We start from the raw sequence: 19,544 nt of genomic DNA, 5'->3' as shown, positions 1-19,544 counted from the left end.
TGTGTATAAATAATCAGTTATTTAGGGGAGATAAATCTTAGTCACTAGTAGGTTAAATATTAAGAATAATGTTCCAGTGAATGTAACGAAAACTCTCTGTAATGTACTCATAAACGACTCAGGAGCAGGAGCTGAGGGTATTTCAGCACCACTGCCGCGGACAGCTCCCGTCACCACAGATTCAAACAGCTGCTCGATCACTTTGTCTTTGTATTTATTCATCACTGTCATCGCAGCTCCACAACTTCATTATGTTGATAGCAACTCCGATGAAACACTTAAGTCTATACTGGGATCAGTTTTTGAGATGTCCTGAGCTGAAACCACAGCACCGCCCAGGTGGAGCTCCTTCTTACTTTAGCATGAAACACCGGCGACACCTTGTGGGGGAAATGTAGTAGTACATAGAAAATACACTCAAGAATCTCAAAGGAATAAAACTGTCCTTTATATTTTAACTTGTATACACACTTTATGATTATAAACAGTGTTTGAACCTTGAAGACTCTTAGGATGGTCTCAGTTTTGTCTTCTTTTTTCTATGGATACACTGTCAAACTTTTCACTGTAAATTTACATCAAAGTGTTACAGTGTACATATTCCTATTTTAGATGAATTGGCATGAGTTTTGAAATTTTAAGTTTCCCCATTTTTCTTTTTTTTATTATTCATGAGCAACTAATAAAAATCAATAAACAACATTAAAATGCAGGTGTAAAGATGTGTCTGTTTATTTGCCAGCAATTACATCTGTTCCTGGTGAGGCTGTTGCATAAACAGATAATACTGTAAAACATTGTTGTCAACTACAAAATGTCTTCATCTGAGAATTCCTAATGGTAAATTACAAAGTGCTGCACAAATATATATGTCTTTTTTGCTGCATATGATCACTTTATTATAGTGTTATGAACCGTTTGTATACTGCCTCCTATAACTCTTGAGTTTTGTTGCAGTTACAGTAGTGTTGCTGCTTATCTTATGCTGTTAAAACTTTTTTCTTTTGATTAATTCAGCATCAAGTTAAAAGTGGTAGGAAGGCCTCCATTTTTTATTTATTTCTCATCTAGCTCTATTATCATTTGCCAGTAGAGGGCGATGAAGACCTGCAAATTGTAGCAATCTGGTCTATTTAATTCAACAAGACTCAAAACACCAGGCTGGAACCTTCTACTTCTGACACCAGATAAAACAAATACTCTATTTGAATCTGTATACTTCAAAATTCAAGATGTTTAATTTGTTCTTCAAGGGACAAGGCCACACATTAAAGAGTTGCTATTCAAAAGAAAATGTTCCACTTCCAACACAACCATCAAGTTGAAATATGTTAAAAAAGAATATTCATGTGCATTTTTTTTAAGATGATACACAAGGCAGAGTGACCATTTCTTACAAATTGCTGTTCACAAATCTAATGGTTTCTGGAAAAGTAACCAATCCCTATTAATCTCAAATGCATTCCTGATGGTATTAGCTAAAAATAGCAGTATCAATCTAAATGCATGGATAAATAAGCAGACAAATAAACAGATTTTTGGTTTTTGATGTTATAAAACTGTTCTTGTTTACATTAAACACTAACAAAAACCATTTTCTCTTTATTTCTGGAGCATTTTCACATGTCAACTTACAGTATTGTCTTCCTCTATTGGGAAATAGTTTAGACATTTAGGGTTTTATTTGAATAGCTTCTGTTCAATATTTATTTATCTACTCCGACAGTAACTACCACTATTGTAACCTCTTATTATATTTGTTATAACTTTTTTTTAAACAAAAAAGACTTTTTGATATATTGTCAGGCTTGTTTTACTTTCAAGACAGTTGATCTTAACCTAAATATGTTGTCAACCCAATGTGACTTGCAGTTCCTCTGTCACATGATGTTGTTATGGGTGAAAACAGCATTTTGCTTTCTAGTTGCTGATATCAACACTTATGATGATTACTGTTATGTAAACAGTAGATTGGATGATGGTCTCAGTGGGCCGTGGTGGGGAGTTTCCTGTGTGTTCAGTGGATGATTTGATGCATAAAAAAAGGCAACATTAATACACCAACAGGAGGATTAACACCACAGGAAATAACTGCCCAATTTCACTAATGAGAAAGGCTTGGCACAGCAGCAGCTGTTAGATAAACACTTTTATATATTATTGACTTAACCACAGACCCACTGCAGCCTTTTAAACACAGAATTAACAGGAGTGACAGGGCAGAGATTTGATTTGTGCAAACTCACTCTAGTAACTTGGCAGAGCGTCAGCAACAATGCTTGGGAAATAAAAAATTAAAGGAAAACCCAGACAGACCCAAACAGAGGACACAGTTTCTCATTATTGAGACATTTTGCTCTGATAAAGTCAAAATAAAGAAAATAGTAAAAAAAAAAAAACAACAACAACAACAAATAAATAAAAGAAAGTTATTATAGTGTAAGAACACACCCAGACAGGTTTATTTGACATCTTAGTTTTTGTTTTGTGACATGTCTCCTTCCACTGTGTAACCTAATCTGACCCATGGACTCCAATATTTAACATATGATTATTATTACTCTGACCTTTGACTTCTTTTTTCTGAAAAACAAATAAGTCAAAAATAGGAAGCTCGCACCTTTGACCCATGCTTCTCATGAGACGACATAACACAACATGACTGTTTAACATCAACCATCACTGTGTCAACACAATGTTGTTCATTAACTTTTAACTTATGCAACTGACCTCTGTGCTTCTCTGAGCCTCTGTTTTATTCTCTTCATTTTGTTTTATTTTTCATTTTGCAAACAGTAACTCAGCAGCTGTCTTATTCCCTCAAACAGATCATCTGTTGGTGTAATACAAAGTGCTCTTCAGCCATAATCCTCATTTATGGCCTTGCATATTTTCATTTTTGTAGAAATTTAATCCAGACACAGAAAATGCAATTTTATATTATACATGTGCTGCAACATCCAGAACCTTTAGAGTTGCACAATGAAAAACAAAAGATGCATTCAGCTAATTTCTTAAATGTCATTTTGTATTGTTTTGGAAATTTACAGTTCACAGTCATTCACAAATTACATTTTCTTGAAGCATTATGAAATGTTTTTGAATGTGACTTTCTTGGAAACAAAGGGACTCATCATTTTCACCCAATACTCAATTCATATTCTCGGCCATGTGAGTGTAGGAGGTTTTGAAACAATAAAAAGAATACGTGAAGTACTTTCTAATTTAATTGCAAGTACGAAAGAAATAAAATATAGAAGAAAAATGTAAAATAGTCAGAGTTCAAACTAGACTTAACTTTGCGGGGTGAGGTTGTACCAGGGGAACTCAGGACTTCAGTGTTTTTTAAATTTCTGGCAGTGGACCTGCGTCCTTGTGCTCTTAAGGTCAAAATCTGACTCTGATTAACTAAATCTCTCTGATCATGTCACATGTCTGCACCCATGTGTGGTGGGGCTGCTGTTAGTGCTGCATAAGGACAGATGTTTTTAAACCATCTGTCTGCCTTCACTATTAGCTTTAACACACTTAACACCTTCACCTCTCCTTGTGGTCGATCTAAATCCTGATTCCACTGAATGAAAACTACTGTGGTCACATTAAGTTATGGCAGTGGCGGTGTGTTGAAAAGAAAGCTCAGCGTTGCTATATCTATCTGTGACAAGTTGTTCTTCCTTTGAGCTTGTTTCTATTACCGCTGCTTCTATCCCCAGCTCTGACTGAATTAGATCACTGGCCCACACACTGTCTTATAATCAGCTGTCTGTCAAAGGAAACCACTCCTTTCCTAGAATGGATGGATGAATGGATGCTAATCTGTTGGGTTCCTCATTCTCTCCTGAGAAAAAGCCCTGATCATCTCAGGTAGATGCAGAAGACTTTATGAGGAAGCACACGATTATGTCCATCATTCAACGCCTGGTAATGAGCCAGAGCTTCTTCATGTGCCGGAGGGACATCCAACCCTAATTCCTTAGATCACCACTTGGCTTATACCTTTACTGTTATTTTCGTCTTATTTTATACCTGAAGAAAATGTCAGACTAGAAAAAAAGTGTTTAAAATATTCTTTATTGACCATGTGAAGACAGGAAGACAAAACAGTACCTGCAGAAAACTGTGCTGTGAGGCTGTGTTAAGGCACAGAGGTTGATAAACTAGCTTTACATTTAAAGGAGTTAATTAAAATCAACCATTTTGACCCTAATTGTTTTGTCAATGTTTTCACATTGATTTTATTCCGTCTCCATCTTTGTTACTTCCAAAAAATTTTCCTCATTTCCTACCATGAAGATGTTGCTGCTCCATCCTCGGGGAGTGTTACCCCCCCTTTTTAATCTGTGCACTGATAATCTGTGAGGTGCTGCCTTCAATTAAATAAAGTGTCACAGCACCTAAAGACTGCTAACGCTGCAAATGAAGACTTAAATACAATGTGTTATTTATCTAATTTAAGTATAGTGAACAAGACTATTTCAAGACTCTGCGTGATTGTTGCTCATTAGGGCCGACTCCTCCTCTGTTAATTCCTGCGGCCATTGACGGTGAGAGGATCAGGTTGTTGACGACTGCTTGGCGAGAACGTCAGTCACCTCTGAGGTTAGTGTGACAGAGACTCTGACTGTCTCACTGCGGCTTATTTCAGGAGTGCATGTATTTAGCAGCTCAGAGATCAGAGCGGTTCTACTCTGCTGCCTTGCTGACACTGTAACACTTCACATAAATGTGACTCATGTGTAGAAAACACAGGGGAAAGCAAGGGAATTGATAAAACAAACAAAGTAATGCGGTTGCTTGGATTCGTCAGTGTCAACAGGGATTGATTGACCTGCAAACCTACCTACAGTACCTACAGTATTCTCCTAATATCTTCATCAAGATGTCTAGGGGTTTAATATCAGTAAACATTGTACATTGGCTTTTTTAGTTATGTGCACCGAGATAAGAGGTCAAGATCTCTTTATCTGATTACAATGAGCTCTGCATTTGTTTTTGAACATCTCAGATGAAAAACTGTTTAATAAGAGAATATGTAGAGGAATACGGCTTCAAATCTCTCACACTTAACCAGTTTATCAAATTTTACATGATGGGAACTACCTTTAAGTGTGATTAAGATCACAATGTCTGAAGTGTTAACCATAGGATAACTGCATAATGGAGTCTTAACACAGTGAATGCCTCCTCGCTATATAAGGAACTTACATAACCTTAAATAGTCTTCGTAACAAAAACACAATGCATTAATCCTCTTAGTGAATGCTTGGGCTAGTTGTGTCATGAAAGGCCGTTTGAGGATCCTGGCCAACTGTACAAAATTAGGCTTCTTACTCAAGGTGGTTTAGTTGTTCCAAGTTGAAAACTGTTTAGAAATCAATGGAGCACACAATAGAAGAGCAGCAACACATTCTTTTTATTGTGAGTGACGGAGAAGCAGTGCGAGACAAGTTGTTGTTGTAAGAATGCAATCATTTGTAAATGGATAAATTACCTGCAACATGAACTGTAAATCCAGAATAAGGCTACGGTGGTGGCTCCAAGTGTAGAGACTGTCCTGAGTTTCATCTACTCTCCACATGTGAAAATATTACAACTGTACAGGCAACTAAATGGCTCAGTGATGTTTACTTTGCAAAACCATAGCAACAGTGTGAGGACACTATCATAAGAGTGGATGATGGGCTCGGAGGACACTGACTTTCCTTTTATTTTGACTTCTTGATAACTGGCTCGACAATCTTTTGTCCCGTGAGGAAGTTCCACACGCCGCCTCGGTAGAACTCGTTTCCAAACGAGTAGAGGAGAGCGTTGAAGATGGGATTTGTCTTTGCAACAACCGGAAGCACCTGAGAGAAGAACCAAGCACATCCATTATCTCCAAAGTACTTGATATAAAGCATTGTTCTGCTGAGTCAGCCATCATTTTGAGATCATTTTAAAAACATTGTTCTTGATAAAATTATTTCTGATATATATACACTCACCATTCGCAGCTTTGGAGACACAAGCTTCACATTGTCAAAGCAAGCGTAGATACACATGAGGACGTAGGGGCCCCAGCACATCAGCATGACCCTCAAAGGCACACTGGTGTTAAACTAGAAAACAAAGTTGTCATTAGTGTATTTGTGTATATATCACATACTGAATTTGATGGATTTACAACTTGCAGGTGATAAAAACAATGAAGGCTTAGGCTAAAAATGTGTACTGTGTAATACATAAGCTCTAATCTGCATGTTATGTGGTCAATATCATGTTTTGGAAAAGCATTATTCACTTTATTAAGTGTGAAGGGAAGATTTATACCATTCTCACAACTGTGTGCTAACTATGAAGCCAGAGCCAGGGAAGGAGATTTGTTTAGCTTAACATAAAGCGGGGAGAAGTTGGTTAAGTGGCTGTGTTCAAAACTCAAAACATACATCCATTACATTTTCTATTAGCAGGAGTTTGACAGCAGTCTGTGTTTATTTGCCACAGAACTGAAGGGATGATTGCTTTAAGCTAACTTGTAAGAAGAGGCATCATTAGCTGAGGTTATTTCCTACAGAATGTAGCTTCTAATTTCCTGTTCATTAGGTCAGTGAAATCTGACTGTGTCATAATATAACAATCAAAATAAACTGGTTTCTACAGGCACAGCTGGAACAAAAAAAAATGCATTTTCTGTCATCTAACATAACAGTTGTTCCCTTCAAACGCATTGTGAGAATACAGTAACATATTTTACCCTGTGATGATGGATCTTCTTGAAGTGCTTGTGGATGGCGTTGTAGCATGACATCATGGTAATAGCTGGGAACGTCAGGTAGAGCACCACCAGAGTCAGCATGTAGGTCACATAATCCCTGTTCAAGAGATAAATAGGAAAACAACACAGCCTATGGTCAATATTTGACATTTAATTATAGAACAGATGCCAACAGCCTCGTTTCTGTATTTCTATAACTCCACCTGTCTCCTCTGGTGTAGTCCAGTGTGCAGCAAGTCCTCATGGGCTCAAAGTCATAGACGCCCCATCCCATCAGAGGAACAGCAGCCCAGAAGATGGACAGAATCCAGATGATGCCGCTCATTGTCAGAGTTGTGCTCCAGAAGAGCTTCTGTCCTACAGAGAGACATATTTTGACTCCTCTTCACAGTGAATTGAATGTGTAGTGCTGGTGGTGACATATCTTGTACTCACTGGTGCAGTACTGGTGATATCTGTCCCAAGCGATGGTAGCCATGAAACTGATGGAGGCCAGGACTGCTATCATCCCCTGAAAACCGTGGAGGCCACAACCTTCTTGACCAAATGGCCAAGATCTAGAAAAGACAACAAAATGTTATCCATATTCCATATTCTGCTATTAGACTGTGTTATTTTATAACCATAGCATGATGTGAAGAGTAGTCCTATGCAGCTCCTAGCCTTCATCATAGGCAACGTCTGAGCACTTTTGCAGTAAAAATCAAAGAGTGATGTTTGACTGTCAGACTGTTCAAGTCCTGACAGGTTAAGCCCCTCAAATACATCACCCAAAAAAAAGTCAGAAAATTCTTTTTTATTATTTTGTAACCCATCAGATTTATCTTGAAAACATTTGAGAGGGATTTATCAATTCCCAAGGATGGATTATCAAAACAACCAACTCCCCCGAGGGCTCAAGACTCATAATATGGAAATTTAGTCTGTGGTGACTGGATGCCGTTATGCATCACTAAATCACATAATACAGTGAATTCCTACATTAAATCCAAGTCTCATCTGGTTTCACTGTGCTTATGTGGTGCATTTTACTAAATACTTTTGCACATAATATATATATAGCCTACAAAATAAAATGGGGATTAGGGGGTCAACGTGGGGCCTGTTACTTGTTTAACTGAGCCCTGCTGATGATGAGAGGTTTAAACAGGAATCAAATATAAAACTGAATGCTGTTTTATTTTTCTTCCAACAAAAAACAGGTGGGTTGCAAAATGTGAATGAATTTAAAACACTGAATAAAGTGGATTGTGGATTAGATTATGAAACCCAGAAGCTTATTTATCTTGTGACACCCAATGGCTAATATCAAATACTAAGCCTTTTTTAGTTGTTGTGGGGGTTGACAAGATAAATGTAGCACCCCACTGATAACACAACATGTTTGAGAATAAATCTTTTTAAAAAATCCTCTTAATACCTGAGGTAGCTGGCATAGGCAGCTGTGAGTCCGTTAATATTCAGACAGAGGTCGGCCACAGCGAGATTGAACACAAAGAAGTTACTGGGAGACCTCATCTCCTTCACTGTGAGGAAGGAAATGATGCTGATGGCATTGAGGAAGAATCCGAGCAGGCCTGAAAGTGACAAGGAAATGGAGATGTCCAATTAATATTCAGTAGTATTTTGAGTTTAATCCAACTCATGTTAGAGTTTTACCCAACACTTTGCAGACACTGAAATTGCACGAATTTAACTTGACTTATCATCATTCTGAGTTTGGTTTAAGCCTTTAGTCAAATCATTTCAAGGTGTACTGTCCCTTTAATTCCTGCGTAGGCATGTCTTCCTGTGTGCACGCGCCACTTACCCCCAACTAGAAGCGCTGTGCCGAATGTAAACATATCAAACTCCGTGAATCCCTCCGGTAATGTATACGCTGCCATGTTGAAAAGCACAAAATAAAAATTTGCACTGAAAACCAAGTCCTTTTCCTGTTGTGACTCTCACCACCGTCCCCCCAGCGAAGTGACGCCTTTATAAAGGCTCTTTCACGTGAAAACGCATAAAGAGACTAATCTGAGCCCCTCTTGCAATCCCCCGAAGAATGTCCTAACAAGCAGACCTCCTCAGACCGGCTGCGTGAAAAAGTTTGCGTCTTCGCTGCGTAACTCTCGGATCTAAAAGTCCGAACGAATAGCCTATGGTATATTTATGTAAATTTGAAATGTCTATTGCAGGTATCAATCGGTGCAAAGATCAATATTCGTCCTCTGCAGCTGTGGCTGATAACAAAAGAGAATGGGATCATGGGAAATGTTGTCTTTAGGCTACTGGGTGGGCTTGGATGTGGTGATGAGAACTCTTAAAGGCAGCTGGTTGATCTGCTCCTCAGTCACTAATGTGTACATCATGATGCCTTCAGGGTAAAAAGCATTTGTTTTGCTCTAAATTACATTTTTGAATTACACTTTTTCATTGAATTTTTTGCTGGTACAAAAATGAAAAGTCACATACATTCTGCTTATAACCTTGTGCCAAATTATAACCACCACCACCACTCCCCTACACACACAAACAATAAAAAATGTTGGCTGAAAGGTTACTCTCTCATGTCTATGACAGTCCATAATGTCATAAAACAATCCACATTTAGAAAGTCTATTTCTGGTCTGTTCACTAGATCTAAATTTCATTGCATTTGCATTTTTCATTTCCCCAAAGAAAATGTAAATTTTGAGTTTTATATTTTGCTCACTTAACATCAAGAATAGACACGAACCATAGAGGCAGCTACACTTTCACACACCACAGTGACTCTGTAGCTTCTTTTAAAGCTTGGACATTTAACATCTTTTATACTTTGGCCCGTCTACATCCTTTTGACCCAATATACAGTATTTTACTCTGTGCGCTTTAAACCCTGCCAACCTTTGACTTTTATTTCACTGGGCATCTGAGTTGCACAGTCAAGACTGCAAACTGCAAACAAGTGTAAAAGGTCACATCAAAGCCTTTGAAAGCATCCGGACTTCATTCATTTGACTAATTTGTCTGTCTTGAACTGCTGACCAAAATAAACCTTAGAAACGAGGACACTGGTAAAGTGACCTTTGGCTCTCGCAGCAGCCTGGAGCTTTTAAAATGTAACATTTGGGCAGAGTCTGATTGCACCACTAATCTGTGCGCAGATTACCACAAACTCATTAACTATGAAGTAATGATGTGTCCCAATGGACTTATAATACCCTTTTCTCAAACTGCCCATATTGTCCTGTCTAAAAGCTCGGCGTCCCATCCAGTTACAGACTTCCTCACTTTCAGAAAAAAAAAGTGTTGCAACGTCAACGCTTAGCAGTGCATCTGCTACTCTTGACTCATGGGGCTCAAATGTGGCAGTAGAAATGTTGTTCTCTTACAGATAAACTGAAACATTGGGATTTTGTACATTGGCATGTTTATCTGGTGCCTTAAAAATCCCAACAAGACGCCTGTGAAGTGTTTGTCAGAGGCTGAAGGAGCAGTGTGAACCTACACAGGAACATAAAGCAGCAGAGTGCCAATTTCACAATGTAAAACAATTCTATTGTTAATCTACAGCAGCTGAGTCTGACGAAACAAGAGCCAGGCATGAATGCAATGGATTGATGATGATTGTAATCTAAACCTGTGGGACTTTATACCCGTGGCTGCAACTGGCCTGGATCTCTGTCTGTAATATTTGTTTCTGAACCGCTCACACCTTTGTAGTGGCTGCACATTGGTGTATTGCCAAATAGTTAATTACACCGTCATAATCTGCAGGTTTTGCAATGAGACAAAGGTTTCACTGTTGAATTTGCAATTCATAGCCACAGATGGAAGAGCTAGAAAAAGGTGAATGGCACAAAATCTCTTTGCAATTTTAACTTTTATTACTAGATGTTGATCTGGATAAAGTACAGTATATGTGTTAAGAGATAAAATGAATCCTGGCTTTTCAGGCATTTTGACATTCCCGATACACAATGAGAGAGTTTATTTTGCTTTGTTTTTGTTGTTGTTTTTTTTACATTGGTTCTAAGAAGTTTCATTGTTCCATGATTTCTCTCTTTCCACCCAATACCAATAGACAATATATCAACTCCTTCCCCATCCTTGATCCACAATGTGTCATGCCAGAGGCCAGATGGGGAGAGGTGAAAGCCAGGGCTGAATGTTTTTCTCTGGTCAAGCCTGGGACAACCCTCCTGAAAGAAATAGAACAAAGATGCATTAATGAGAGACAGAGAGATGACTGGATTAAAGGATTTGAGAATCTGGCCGGACAGCCACATCTTTAAACCCTTTCACCTGTGAAAAACCCTCAGGGACTGTGACAGCATGTCTATCAGCTGCAAACTGTGTCATACTCAAACACACAGAATATAATATCTGCAGCATTATAGGCCTACTATAAATCATAGCATTGTGCCAATACATCATAGTAATCCTCGTATAAATCTTGAACTGTGCATAATGTGAAAAAGAAATCAATGTGTGTGTGTTTATAACCTCTAATAAAGTTCATTGTTTATTTTAATTTTCTTTGGGAAATTATGATTTAATTCTGATCGACTTTAAAAATTTTAATTTAAAAAAGAAAAATCTGGAATTATTGAAACTACCGTATATGTTACACCCACTGATCTCCTGGATAGGGTACCATGAAGTTTGTACCAGACAACGTGAGTGACCTGTGATACACTATGCACCTTAGTGACTCTCCACTGCCATCTAGTGGTGTTTTGTTGCCAGGTTCTAGCCGTCACACAAACTGAAAACTGTTCAACATTTCATGAAACACTTCGAGAAAATTAGCACAGCTTGAGAAACTGTGACAGCAAAAGAGTTAAAATAAAATGCAGCTTGATGGCAAACACATGCCTGATGTTTTGATGACTAATCTATTTGGCCACATAAGGAAGTATATCACACATAGGAGTAGGCTATGTTATAGCTATTGCTAAAATCGCAACATTAAAAACAAAACATAGCTATTTATTCCTTATTTATTCCTTCCTTAACAGTTTAAAATTATATTAGGGAGGGAAGGAAACTCAATCTGCACTGTTGTAACCTCTACCTGCAGGTAGATTTTAGCTTTCTATCCTGGGCGCACTCCTGCTGTGTCTACCTGTATTTAGGCGCTGCTGTTTACATTTAGTTGTCTCCATAATTAACCACCCAATCAACTTTTGGGGAGTAGTTTCCCTGAGAATGAAAGTGAAAACTATGCAGCCTATCAGCTTCCAGGAAGCAATAGCCTAATCGTGTGAATGAAAATAACTCAAGTCCTTCGCTAATCCCTGCCTATCCTTTTTATCTGAGGATTCAGACCAGTCGGAGCAGTATGGAGCTGTGAGCCTGCAAAACAACCACGATGCATCCGATGTCCCGTTAGACCAAGTAGCTGCGCCTCATTTTTTCTAAACAGTAGTTTAGTTGCATACTACGGGAGACAAAATGAGTCGACATTTTACTGCTGCTCTTTGTTTGGCTTTAGTCTTTCTTCCTCTGTTGGTTAGTTCATGTCCTGCACAATGTAGCTGCTTCTTCCACAAACTAAGCGACGGATCAAAAGCAAGGTGAGTAGAACTGCAGCAGGTACTAAAATCATTGTTTGTGTTGGTGTGTTTCATCCTCACAGCATGCTTTCATCATTTCTCCATGGAAAATATATTTTCTAATGCAGTTTTCTTCTATTCAGTCACTCTGTATAGTGGAGGATTAACTTGGAGTTGCTCTTTAATCTCCTTTGCTTGTTACTGAACAATGGGAAACCACGTTTTCTTCACATAAAAGCAAAACTGCATTATTTTCATGTTAAACAGGGAGAAAATGTTTGCAACTAAATGTATTTTTAGACACCTTACCTTTGATGTGCTGTGTGCAATGGATTATTTATTCTACATAATAATACAATAATATTTGTTTTCCTCTCCTTCTTGCAGGAGTGTGCTTTGCAATGATCCAGAAATCACCGTGGTTCCTGCAAATTTCCCATCTGACACATCAAAGCTTCGTATCGAGAAAACGGCGATCACAAGGATCTCTAGCAACAACTTCCACTACCTCAACAACCTGGAGTTTCTCTGGATGTCTTTCAATTCACTCAGTTCACTGAACGTTGACAGTTTTCGGGGTCTTTACAACCTGGATGAGCTCAGGCTGGATGGAAACGCCCTCACCTCCTTCCCCTGGGAGTCTCTGACTGATATGCCAAACCTAAGGCTCCTCGATTTACACAACAACAAGATATCCACCATCCCCGTCGAAGCTACCATCTACATCAAGAACATCACCTATCTGGATTTATCCAGCAACAGTCTGACAACTGTTCCTGCTGAAGTCCTCACATTGTGGCTGAGTGTGAAGCCACCGCAGGACACGGATTCCTCCAAACTAATTCTCGGTGAGGCTCAAGCTGTTACATATTAAGATACTGGAAAGTTGTTTTTTTTAAGCTGCCTTGCATGGCAGCCACTCCTTTGACACCAGATGCATTAAAGCTGAGTTGGGGATTAGTCTAATTTTAGTTATTGTGTGCAGTATTTCAAGTTGTCAGACTAATTACAGCCACAGGATCCTATAGTCAGTTTAGGTCAGAGTTAAAACAAACAAACAAAGAAAAGAAACGTGTTCTTTAACCAATTTTTATTTCCTCTTCAGGACTTCATGACAACCCGTGGTTGTGCGACTGCCGACTGTACGATCTGGTCCAGTTTCAGAAGTCCCCATCATCGTCTGTGGCTCTCGTCGACACCAGGCTGAGGTGTGCCGATCCGGAGAGCCTGTCGGGGGTTCTCTTCACCGAGGCGGAGCTGCAGAGGTGCCAGGGGCCCCGGGTTCACACGGCTGTGGCTCGAGTTCGGAGCTCCCTGGGCAACAACGTCTTGCTACGCTGTGGCACGGTCGGAGTCCCCATCCCCGAGCTTTCCTGGAGCCGCGCTGATGGCAAGAAAATGAATGGCACCGGTGAGTTCAGATATGCTTAGATTAGAACGGTATCTATTTCCGTCCAAGTCAAAGTATCAATGAGATTAAAGTTATTCTTTTTGTGCCAATCTGCTTAACTCCTGCTTTTTTCGCTTTTCAGTTCAGGAAGAGATTTCAAAGGAGGGCATCATCTGGTCAATCCTGAGCGTGCCTGCGGTCTCCTACCGTGACTCTGGGAAATATGTGTGCAAAGCAACCAACTTTGTGGGCACTGCAGACGCCATCATCTCCTTGGTGATCACAGATTCCATCCGTTCAGAGGAGACAGGAGGTGTTTCGAAGAGAAACAGAGGGAAAAAACCCGGTGGCATTGGAAGAGCAGCATACCAGGAGAAGCTTATTGCCAGGTATGTCCCTCCACCAACAACCACGGCAGGGCAGCCCATAATTGAACCTCTCAACGGCAAAGGCGTGACTGGGAAGTACGAGATTGAGAGTTACAGCATCTCTGACGGTGCTTCTCAGGGTGGAGGCAAGGCGACAAACGCCCAGGGGTCCCAGGATGTGGAGCAGGACGCTTTGAGCTTAGTGGCCAACGCCTCGTCCTTGCAGCAAGCTCCAGAGAAAAGGATAGTTCGCTCAGTCAAGGTGATCGGTGACACCGACCATACCGTCTCCCTGAACTGGCGAGCCCCCACAGCTACAAACACCACCGAGTTCAGCGTCCTGTATGCAGTTTTTGGTGAAAGAGACATGCGTCGCATCAACGTGGGTGCTGGAAAGAACCGAATCACCATTGACGGCCTTGTGCCAAAGACAAAGTACATTGCTTGTGTTTGCGTCAAAGGCCTGATCCCGAAAAAGGAGCAGTGTGTAATCTTCTCAACAGACGAGGCGGCCAGTGCCAGTGGCACTCAGAAGCTTATTAATGTAGTGGTGATAACAGTAGCGTGCGTTATTGCCGTCCCCCTGACACTGATTGTGTGCTGCGGGGCGCTGAAGAAACGCTGCCAAAAGCTGCTGGGGCGCCAGTCCAAGGAGATGCAGGACTCGTATGTCACGTTTGAGACCCTCGGACCCGCAGCCAAAGCTAAAGGGATGGAGGGTGAATATCTGACCAGGTTAAACCCTGATGAATCCAACAGGCTGCTCTCAGCGAGGTCCAGTGTTGACTCAGAGGCCACAATGAGGACTGAGGGGCCACCCAATGAGTATTTCTGCTAAAACCAAACGTATGCCTCAAACTCCAGAGGATGCACTTTGTTTTTTAACGGCCTGTGATGTGAATAGATGAACTGCAGTGCTCAAGAGACTTGAATGATCCTCTTTTTAGGGTCTTTAGAGGACACTGACGGTTCTTTCAGCATTTGGTGTATGAAACTACTTTACAGCCTTGTGGGAATGAAAACTACCATTCATTTGGTGGACAACAAAAAAAGGGAAAATATACACGGTGACAGTTTCAATATTTACATGTGGTGTAAATGTGTTTTTTTTTTATTCATCATGCACTTTTAAAGGTGATGTTTTGCAGAGGAAAATGTCTTGACATGTTGCCCTAAACTGTCTCAAACCCATCATTTCTTTTCCAATAACCTCTGCGTTGTGTTTAAATCCTTATTTAAAACATAAAGTATTTAGAGAAATGATGGACCAGCAGTTATTAGTCTGTTTTGTACGTCAGTATGATATTAATGTGCCAGGTTTTACCATTGGGTCAAAAAACCTAAAACACAGTACATTTTATAATGTGTAAATATTTGTGACCTGAAATATATGTGTATGTATGAATGTACTGATGAAAAATAAATATTTTTATATTGATAAATGTGTACACGCTTTTTTCTTGTATATTGAACACTTTTTTCTTCCTGAAGCAGAAATTACATTGCCGATTTGGAGATATGTGTTTTTGTCATAGGAGGAATCCTGTTGACTTTGATGATCCCTTGGAGCTTCCTCTAACACCATGATTAGGTTGATGTTCGTAAGTCTGAGTGAAATGTCCACTATTGGATAAATTGGCCTAAAAATGTTTCTACATTGCAGTTGGATACCGTTTTCATTCAGTCAAAACTATTTCAGTGTTATCAAATGATTTGGCCGACTCAGCCACTTGTTTTGTTTTAGTGCTATTTAGCAAATACTAGTATGCTATGTACAAATCTAAGATCATGAAAATGGTAAATGTTGTACCTGCTAAATATAATTTTCTGTGAATGTTAGCATGCTAATTTAGCCTCACAAAGCTGCTGCTAGCTCTACGTTATCAATAATACCAATGTTCTCTACAATTTAATCAAAACTCATATAGATAACTGTGAACAACAAACCTAAATCAACTTCAGGTTGATGCTGCGATTTGCCCTTTTAGACAAAAACAGACATCTGGTACTGAGGAACAATGTCGCCTCGACTAGGATAATACCATTTGCAAAAGCGTATTCCAAATGTCTGAATTTGATATAAAATACAAGCAGATTAACAATAAGCAATGTATGATCAAATACTAAACCTTACTTTAAAATTTCTACCATAACTTGGAGATATATATATTGTATGGTTAGATGGATAATTAAGTAAAACTGTTTGTGAAAGATTGAAGCCGAGTTCTCTGTTTTCGCACTTGCTTTGTCTGCTGATTCAGTTTAAACAACCTGTGAGACAACCAGTATTCAGATTATTGAGGTCAGGTTACAGTCCTCCAGACATCTGTCTCTCTCTCTGCAGCCCTCCCTCTCTTTGCTGCTAAGCCCAACAGGCTCCGGCCCACTTAATATCAGTGTCTGTTCTTTGGTGAGGGACAAATAAATTAAATTAGACCGATGCAAAGCATTTCAGGGTCATACCTGAAAGTAGAACAGTGAGACTGACATGATCTGGATTGAGCTAAATTTGTGGAGAGTGTTTTTTAATGCTTCTGAACAGATCAGACAATATTTTCTGTAGACAAAGTGGACCATTGCTATATATACGCACACCTCCTCCGTGTGTCTCAAATGTCATTTGGTGTCTTATGTGTTACGTCAAGGCAGATTACAGTAATAGGCTTTCTTCCACGCAGCCCATGGGCTCGTCTTGCCCTCACAGGCCTACTTCACATGCACCTTCAGGAATATGGACGCCTTACCTTACTTTACATTACATATTGTTTTGGTGTCATATCTCATCGCCCCCGGACTGTCAACTTGTCTAACTGGCTGCACCTGCACAGATGATAACTTGGGAAGGTAAGCTACCTCTGAAACCAGACAAACTTTTAAAAGTAGCTCATGTTTTAGCCTTAACCCTTTTTTGGACGTGACTTTTGTCTTAAATGTAAACTGGTGGCCAAATTGTTTTAAAATCTACAAACACTATCCATAAACTTGAAGAAATGTGGCTTTAAAATTAGCAGTGAATTGAAAATATAGCAGTCTTGCTGTTACAGTAGCTTTTCTCGTCTAAAAGTATCCGGTCTTACCATTCTAGGTCTTTACTATGTATGGAAACCTCCATGGTACAAGTCCCTGAAGATATCCCAAATGATTTCACTAAAATCCGAATTGAAAAATGTCACCTGACTGAGCTACCGCAAGGATCTTTCTCCAAAGTTAGTCCCTTGGAGTTCCTCTGGCTAAATTTCAATGAGATTACCCTGATGAACATCAAAAGCCTGGAGGGGCTCGCCAGATTGACGGAGTTGAGGCTACAAGGGAACGTGCTGACTTCAATCCCGTGGACAGCCTTTCAGGACACGCCAAAACTCAAGATTTTGGACCTGAAGCACAATCGACTCGATGTCCTACCTGAACACGCCCTGAGACACTTACCTGCCCTAACCTACTTAGACTTATCCTCCAATCATCTTAGCGTCATATCCAAAGATGTCTTCATGAATTGGCCTCTTTACCAAACAGCAGAGAAAGCATGGGGGAAAGAAGGAGTGGTGTCTAATGTGGTTTTGGCGCTCCATGACAACCCCTGGTTTTGTGACTGTCGCCTCAAAGACTTTGTTGAATTCATCAGGACAGTCAGCCCTCCCATCATCCTGATGAACTCTTATTTGACGTGTTCGGGCCCCGTTTCCAAAGCAGACAAGTTTTTCCATGAGATCCAGTTAAAAACATGCATGAAACCACAGGCTTCTGCCCCACAGACTAATATCACTTTACCTCTCGGCGCAAACGCAACACTCACATGCTTAGTCAAGGCCAGGCCGGACCCGACCATTCAGTGGATGTACAGTCTGAAGATTATAAGAGGATTTGCCGGTAAGACTTTTTTATTTTATTACTACCATCCATTAAATTGTTGTAAACCTACTGCAGGATCACTTAGTGAGGTATATCTTGAACCTTTTAGCTGCATCTGCTTCATGTGACGATGTGCAAACAATGCCATCTTAAAGGTTGTCTGTGTCAGATGTAAACAAGCCTCTGGATTAAATACAGTCTACACTGATGCTATGTTTTATTCTTGCAGCTAAAGAGACTCATATAGACTCAGAGACTGTCTCCTCCCAGCTGCTCATTCCCTCTCTTCTCCTGGCCGACCGAGGTCTCTACACCTGCATGGCCAACAACTTCATTGGCAACTCCTCTGTTGGCATCATGGTCGACATCAGCTCCTCCAACTCCTCTGCCCCGCTTCCTCCACCTGTCCCCATGTTGTCATCAGATGAAAATGCTTACATTGACATCCGAATCGCCAAGCAGACAGTTTATGGTATCACCCTTGAGTGGTACGCAGCGACGGACAACCCTGCAGAGACCTGGTTCACCATCCACTTTGGCAAATACGATTCGCCAAAAAAGGACACGATCTACATCGGCCCCGGCATCAACAGCTATTCGGTCGGTGACCTGCTGCCCGTCACCAAGTACGAGGTGTGTGTGACTCTGAAGAACCATCCTCCCAGGGAAGGCCAGTGCATCGTGTTCATGACGGGAAGCGACATCAGTGAGCTGGAGCAAAGAGAGAGACTCATCCATATCATAGTCATCGTGTTGGCCATGGTACTGGCGGTGCCGGCCGGCATGTACGCCTGCACCACCGAGGCCAGGTTCAGCTGCGTGGATCGCTGCGTGGATCTGTGGAAGAAGCATCGGATGCAGAGAGATAGCCTGCAGGGGACGGAGAGGCAGGGCACCTTCGACAGCCTGCAGGCCACCAGCGAAGAAGGCCTGTGCAAGGAACCGGAGGAAAAGCCAAAAAAGAGGCGGAAGTCTGAGGAAAGGCCCAAAGGAGGGAGTGCAGCTCATCTTTATTAGACTCAAAGAAATGTACATGAATGTAAAGCCCTCTCATGTCTTAGAGTTGCATTTAAGTCACAGAGCTATGCATCAGATTTTCTGAAAAAGAACCATCCAGCAATCATCCCCACCCAAAAAAACAGCCCTCAAAAAGCACTTTAATCCTTCTCACCATCTGAATGAATGAATCTGGTATGGTTTTTGCAACACAAGAAAAATATTTACCATTTATTTATTGTTGAAATGTTTAAATGTGTCTCAAATTGTGCAAAATTTGAGCAAAGAGGACACATGTCATTACCAGCTACGGTCGACAATGAAATTTTTTTTCAGAAGAATATTTGACTCTGGAAAAAGCGTAATTAATTTTGCTTTTCATTTATTCAATTCATTTTTTAGAAAACTGAATGCTGTAGCTCTGTGATTTGAATTTAATGACGATACACAACAGGCACAAAGGAGAATGCAGTATATTGAGTGCATAGTCACCCTGTAAATATAAATTTTAAGCTATCAGCTCAAAATGGAGATGCCTTTCTTCCTAATTATAGGGAGAGTTTGCTATTGTTTATGTGAATGTACTTTTGTGCTTGAAGGTTTCATATGTATGCTCGAGTCACTTTTTTCTTAATGTTTTGATAAGCTCTCCAAAATAAAAA

The 19,544-nt window shown here is 40.2% G+C and overlaps 3 protein-coding genes across 3 annotated transcripts; 2 read left to right on the top strand and 1 right to left on the bottom strand.

Moving 5' to 3' along the window:
* Positions 1-5,389: 5,389 nt before the first annotated feature.
* rgrb (retinal G protein coupled receptor b) lies at positions 5,390-8,975 on the bottom strand. The gene is made up of 7 exons (XM_085761289.1): positions 8,565-8,975; positions 8,175-8,331; positions 7,190-7,311; positions 6,958-7,111; positions 6,734-6,851; positions 5,985-6,098; positions 5,390-5,846 (listed from the first exon to the last, which is right to left on the bottom strand). The coding sequence occupies exons 1-7, from the start codon at positions 8,638-8,640 to the stop codon at positions 5,706-5,708; spliced, it is 882 nt and encodes a 293-aa protein (XP_085617415.1). The 5' UTR covers positions 8,641-8,975; the 3' UTR covers positions 5,390-5,705.
* Positions 8,976-12,032: 3,057 nt separating this feature from the next.
* On the top strand, positions 12,033-15,479 carry lrit1b (leucine-rich repeat, immunoglobulin-like and transmembrane domains 1b). Its single transcript, XM_085760614.1, has 4 exons — positions 12,033-12,300; positions 12,667-13,127; positions 13,385-13,690; positions 13,812-15,479. Exons 1-4 carry the CDS (start codon positions 12,179-12,181, stop codon positions 14,873-14,875), a joined length of 1,953 nt encoding a protein of 650 aa, XP_085616740.1. The 5' UTR covers positions 12,033-12,178; the 3' UTR covers positions 14,876-15,479.
* Positions 15,480-16,721: 1,242 nt separating this feature from the next.
* On the top strand, positions 16,722-19,173 carry LOC146967335 (leucine-rich repeat, immunoglobulin-like domain and transmembrane domain-containing protein 2). Its single transcript, XM_085761647.1, has 3 exons — positions 16,722-16,881; positions 17,123-17,904; positions 18,116-19,173. Exons 1-3 carry the CDS (start codon positions 16,769-16,771, stop codon positions 18,901-18,903), a joined length of 1,683 nt encoding a protein of 560 aa, XP_085617773.1. The 5' UTR covers positions 16,722-16,768; the 3' UTR covers positions 18,904-19,173.
* Positions 19,174-19,544: the final 371 nt, after the last annotated feature.

The sequence above is a fragment of the Trachurus japonicus genome, chromosome 19, assembly GCF_045865225.1.
Source record: "Trachurus japonicus isolate A0001 chromosome 19, Traja_1.0".
Classification (NCBI taxonomy): domain Eukaryota; kingdom Metazoa; phylum Chordata; class Actinopteri; order Carangiformes; family Carangidae; genus Trachurus; species Trachurus japonicus.
Note: the sequence above shows the minus strand (reverse complement) of the source record. Positions and strands in the feature narration are given on the sequence as shown.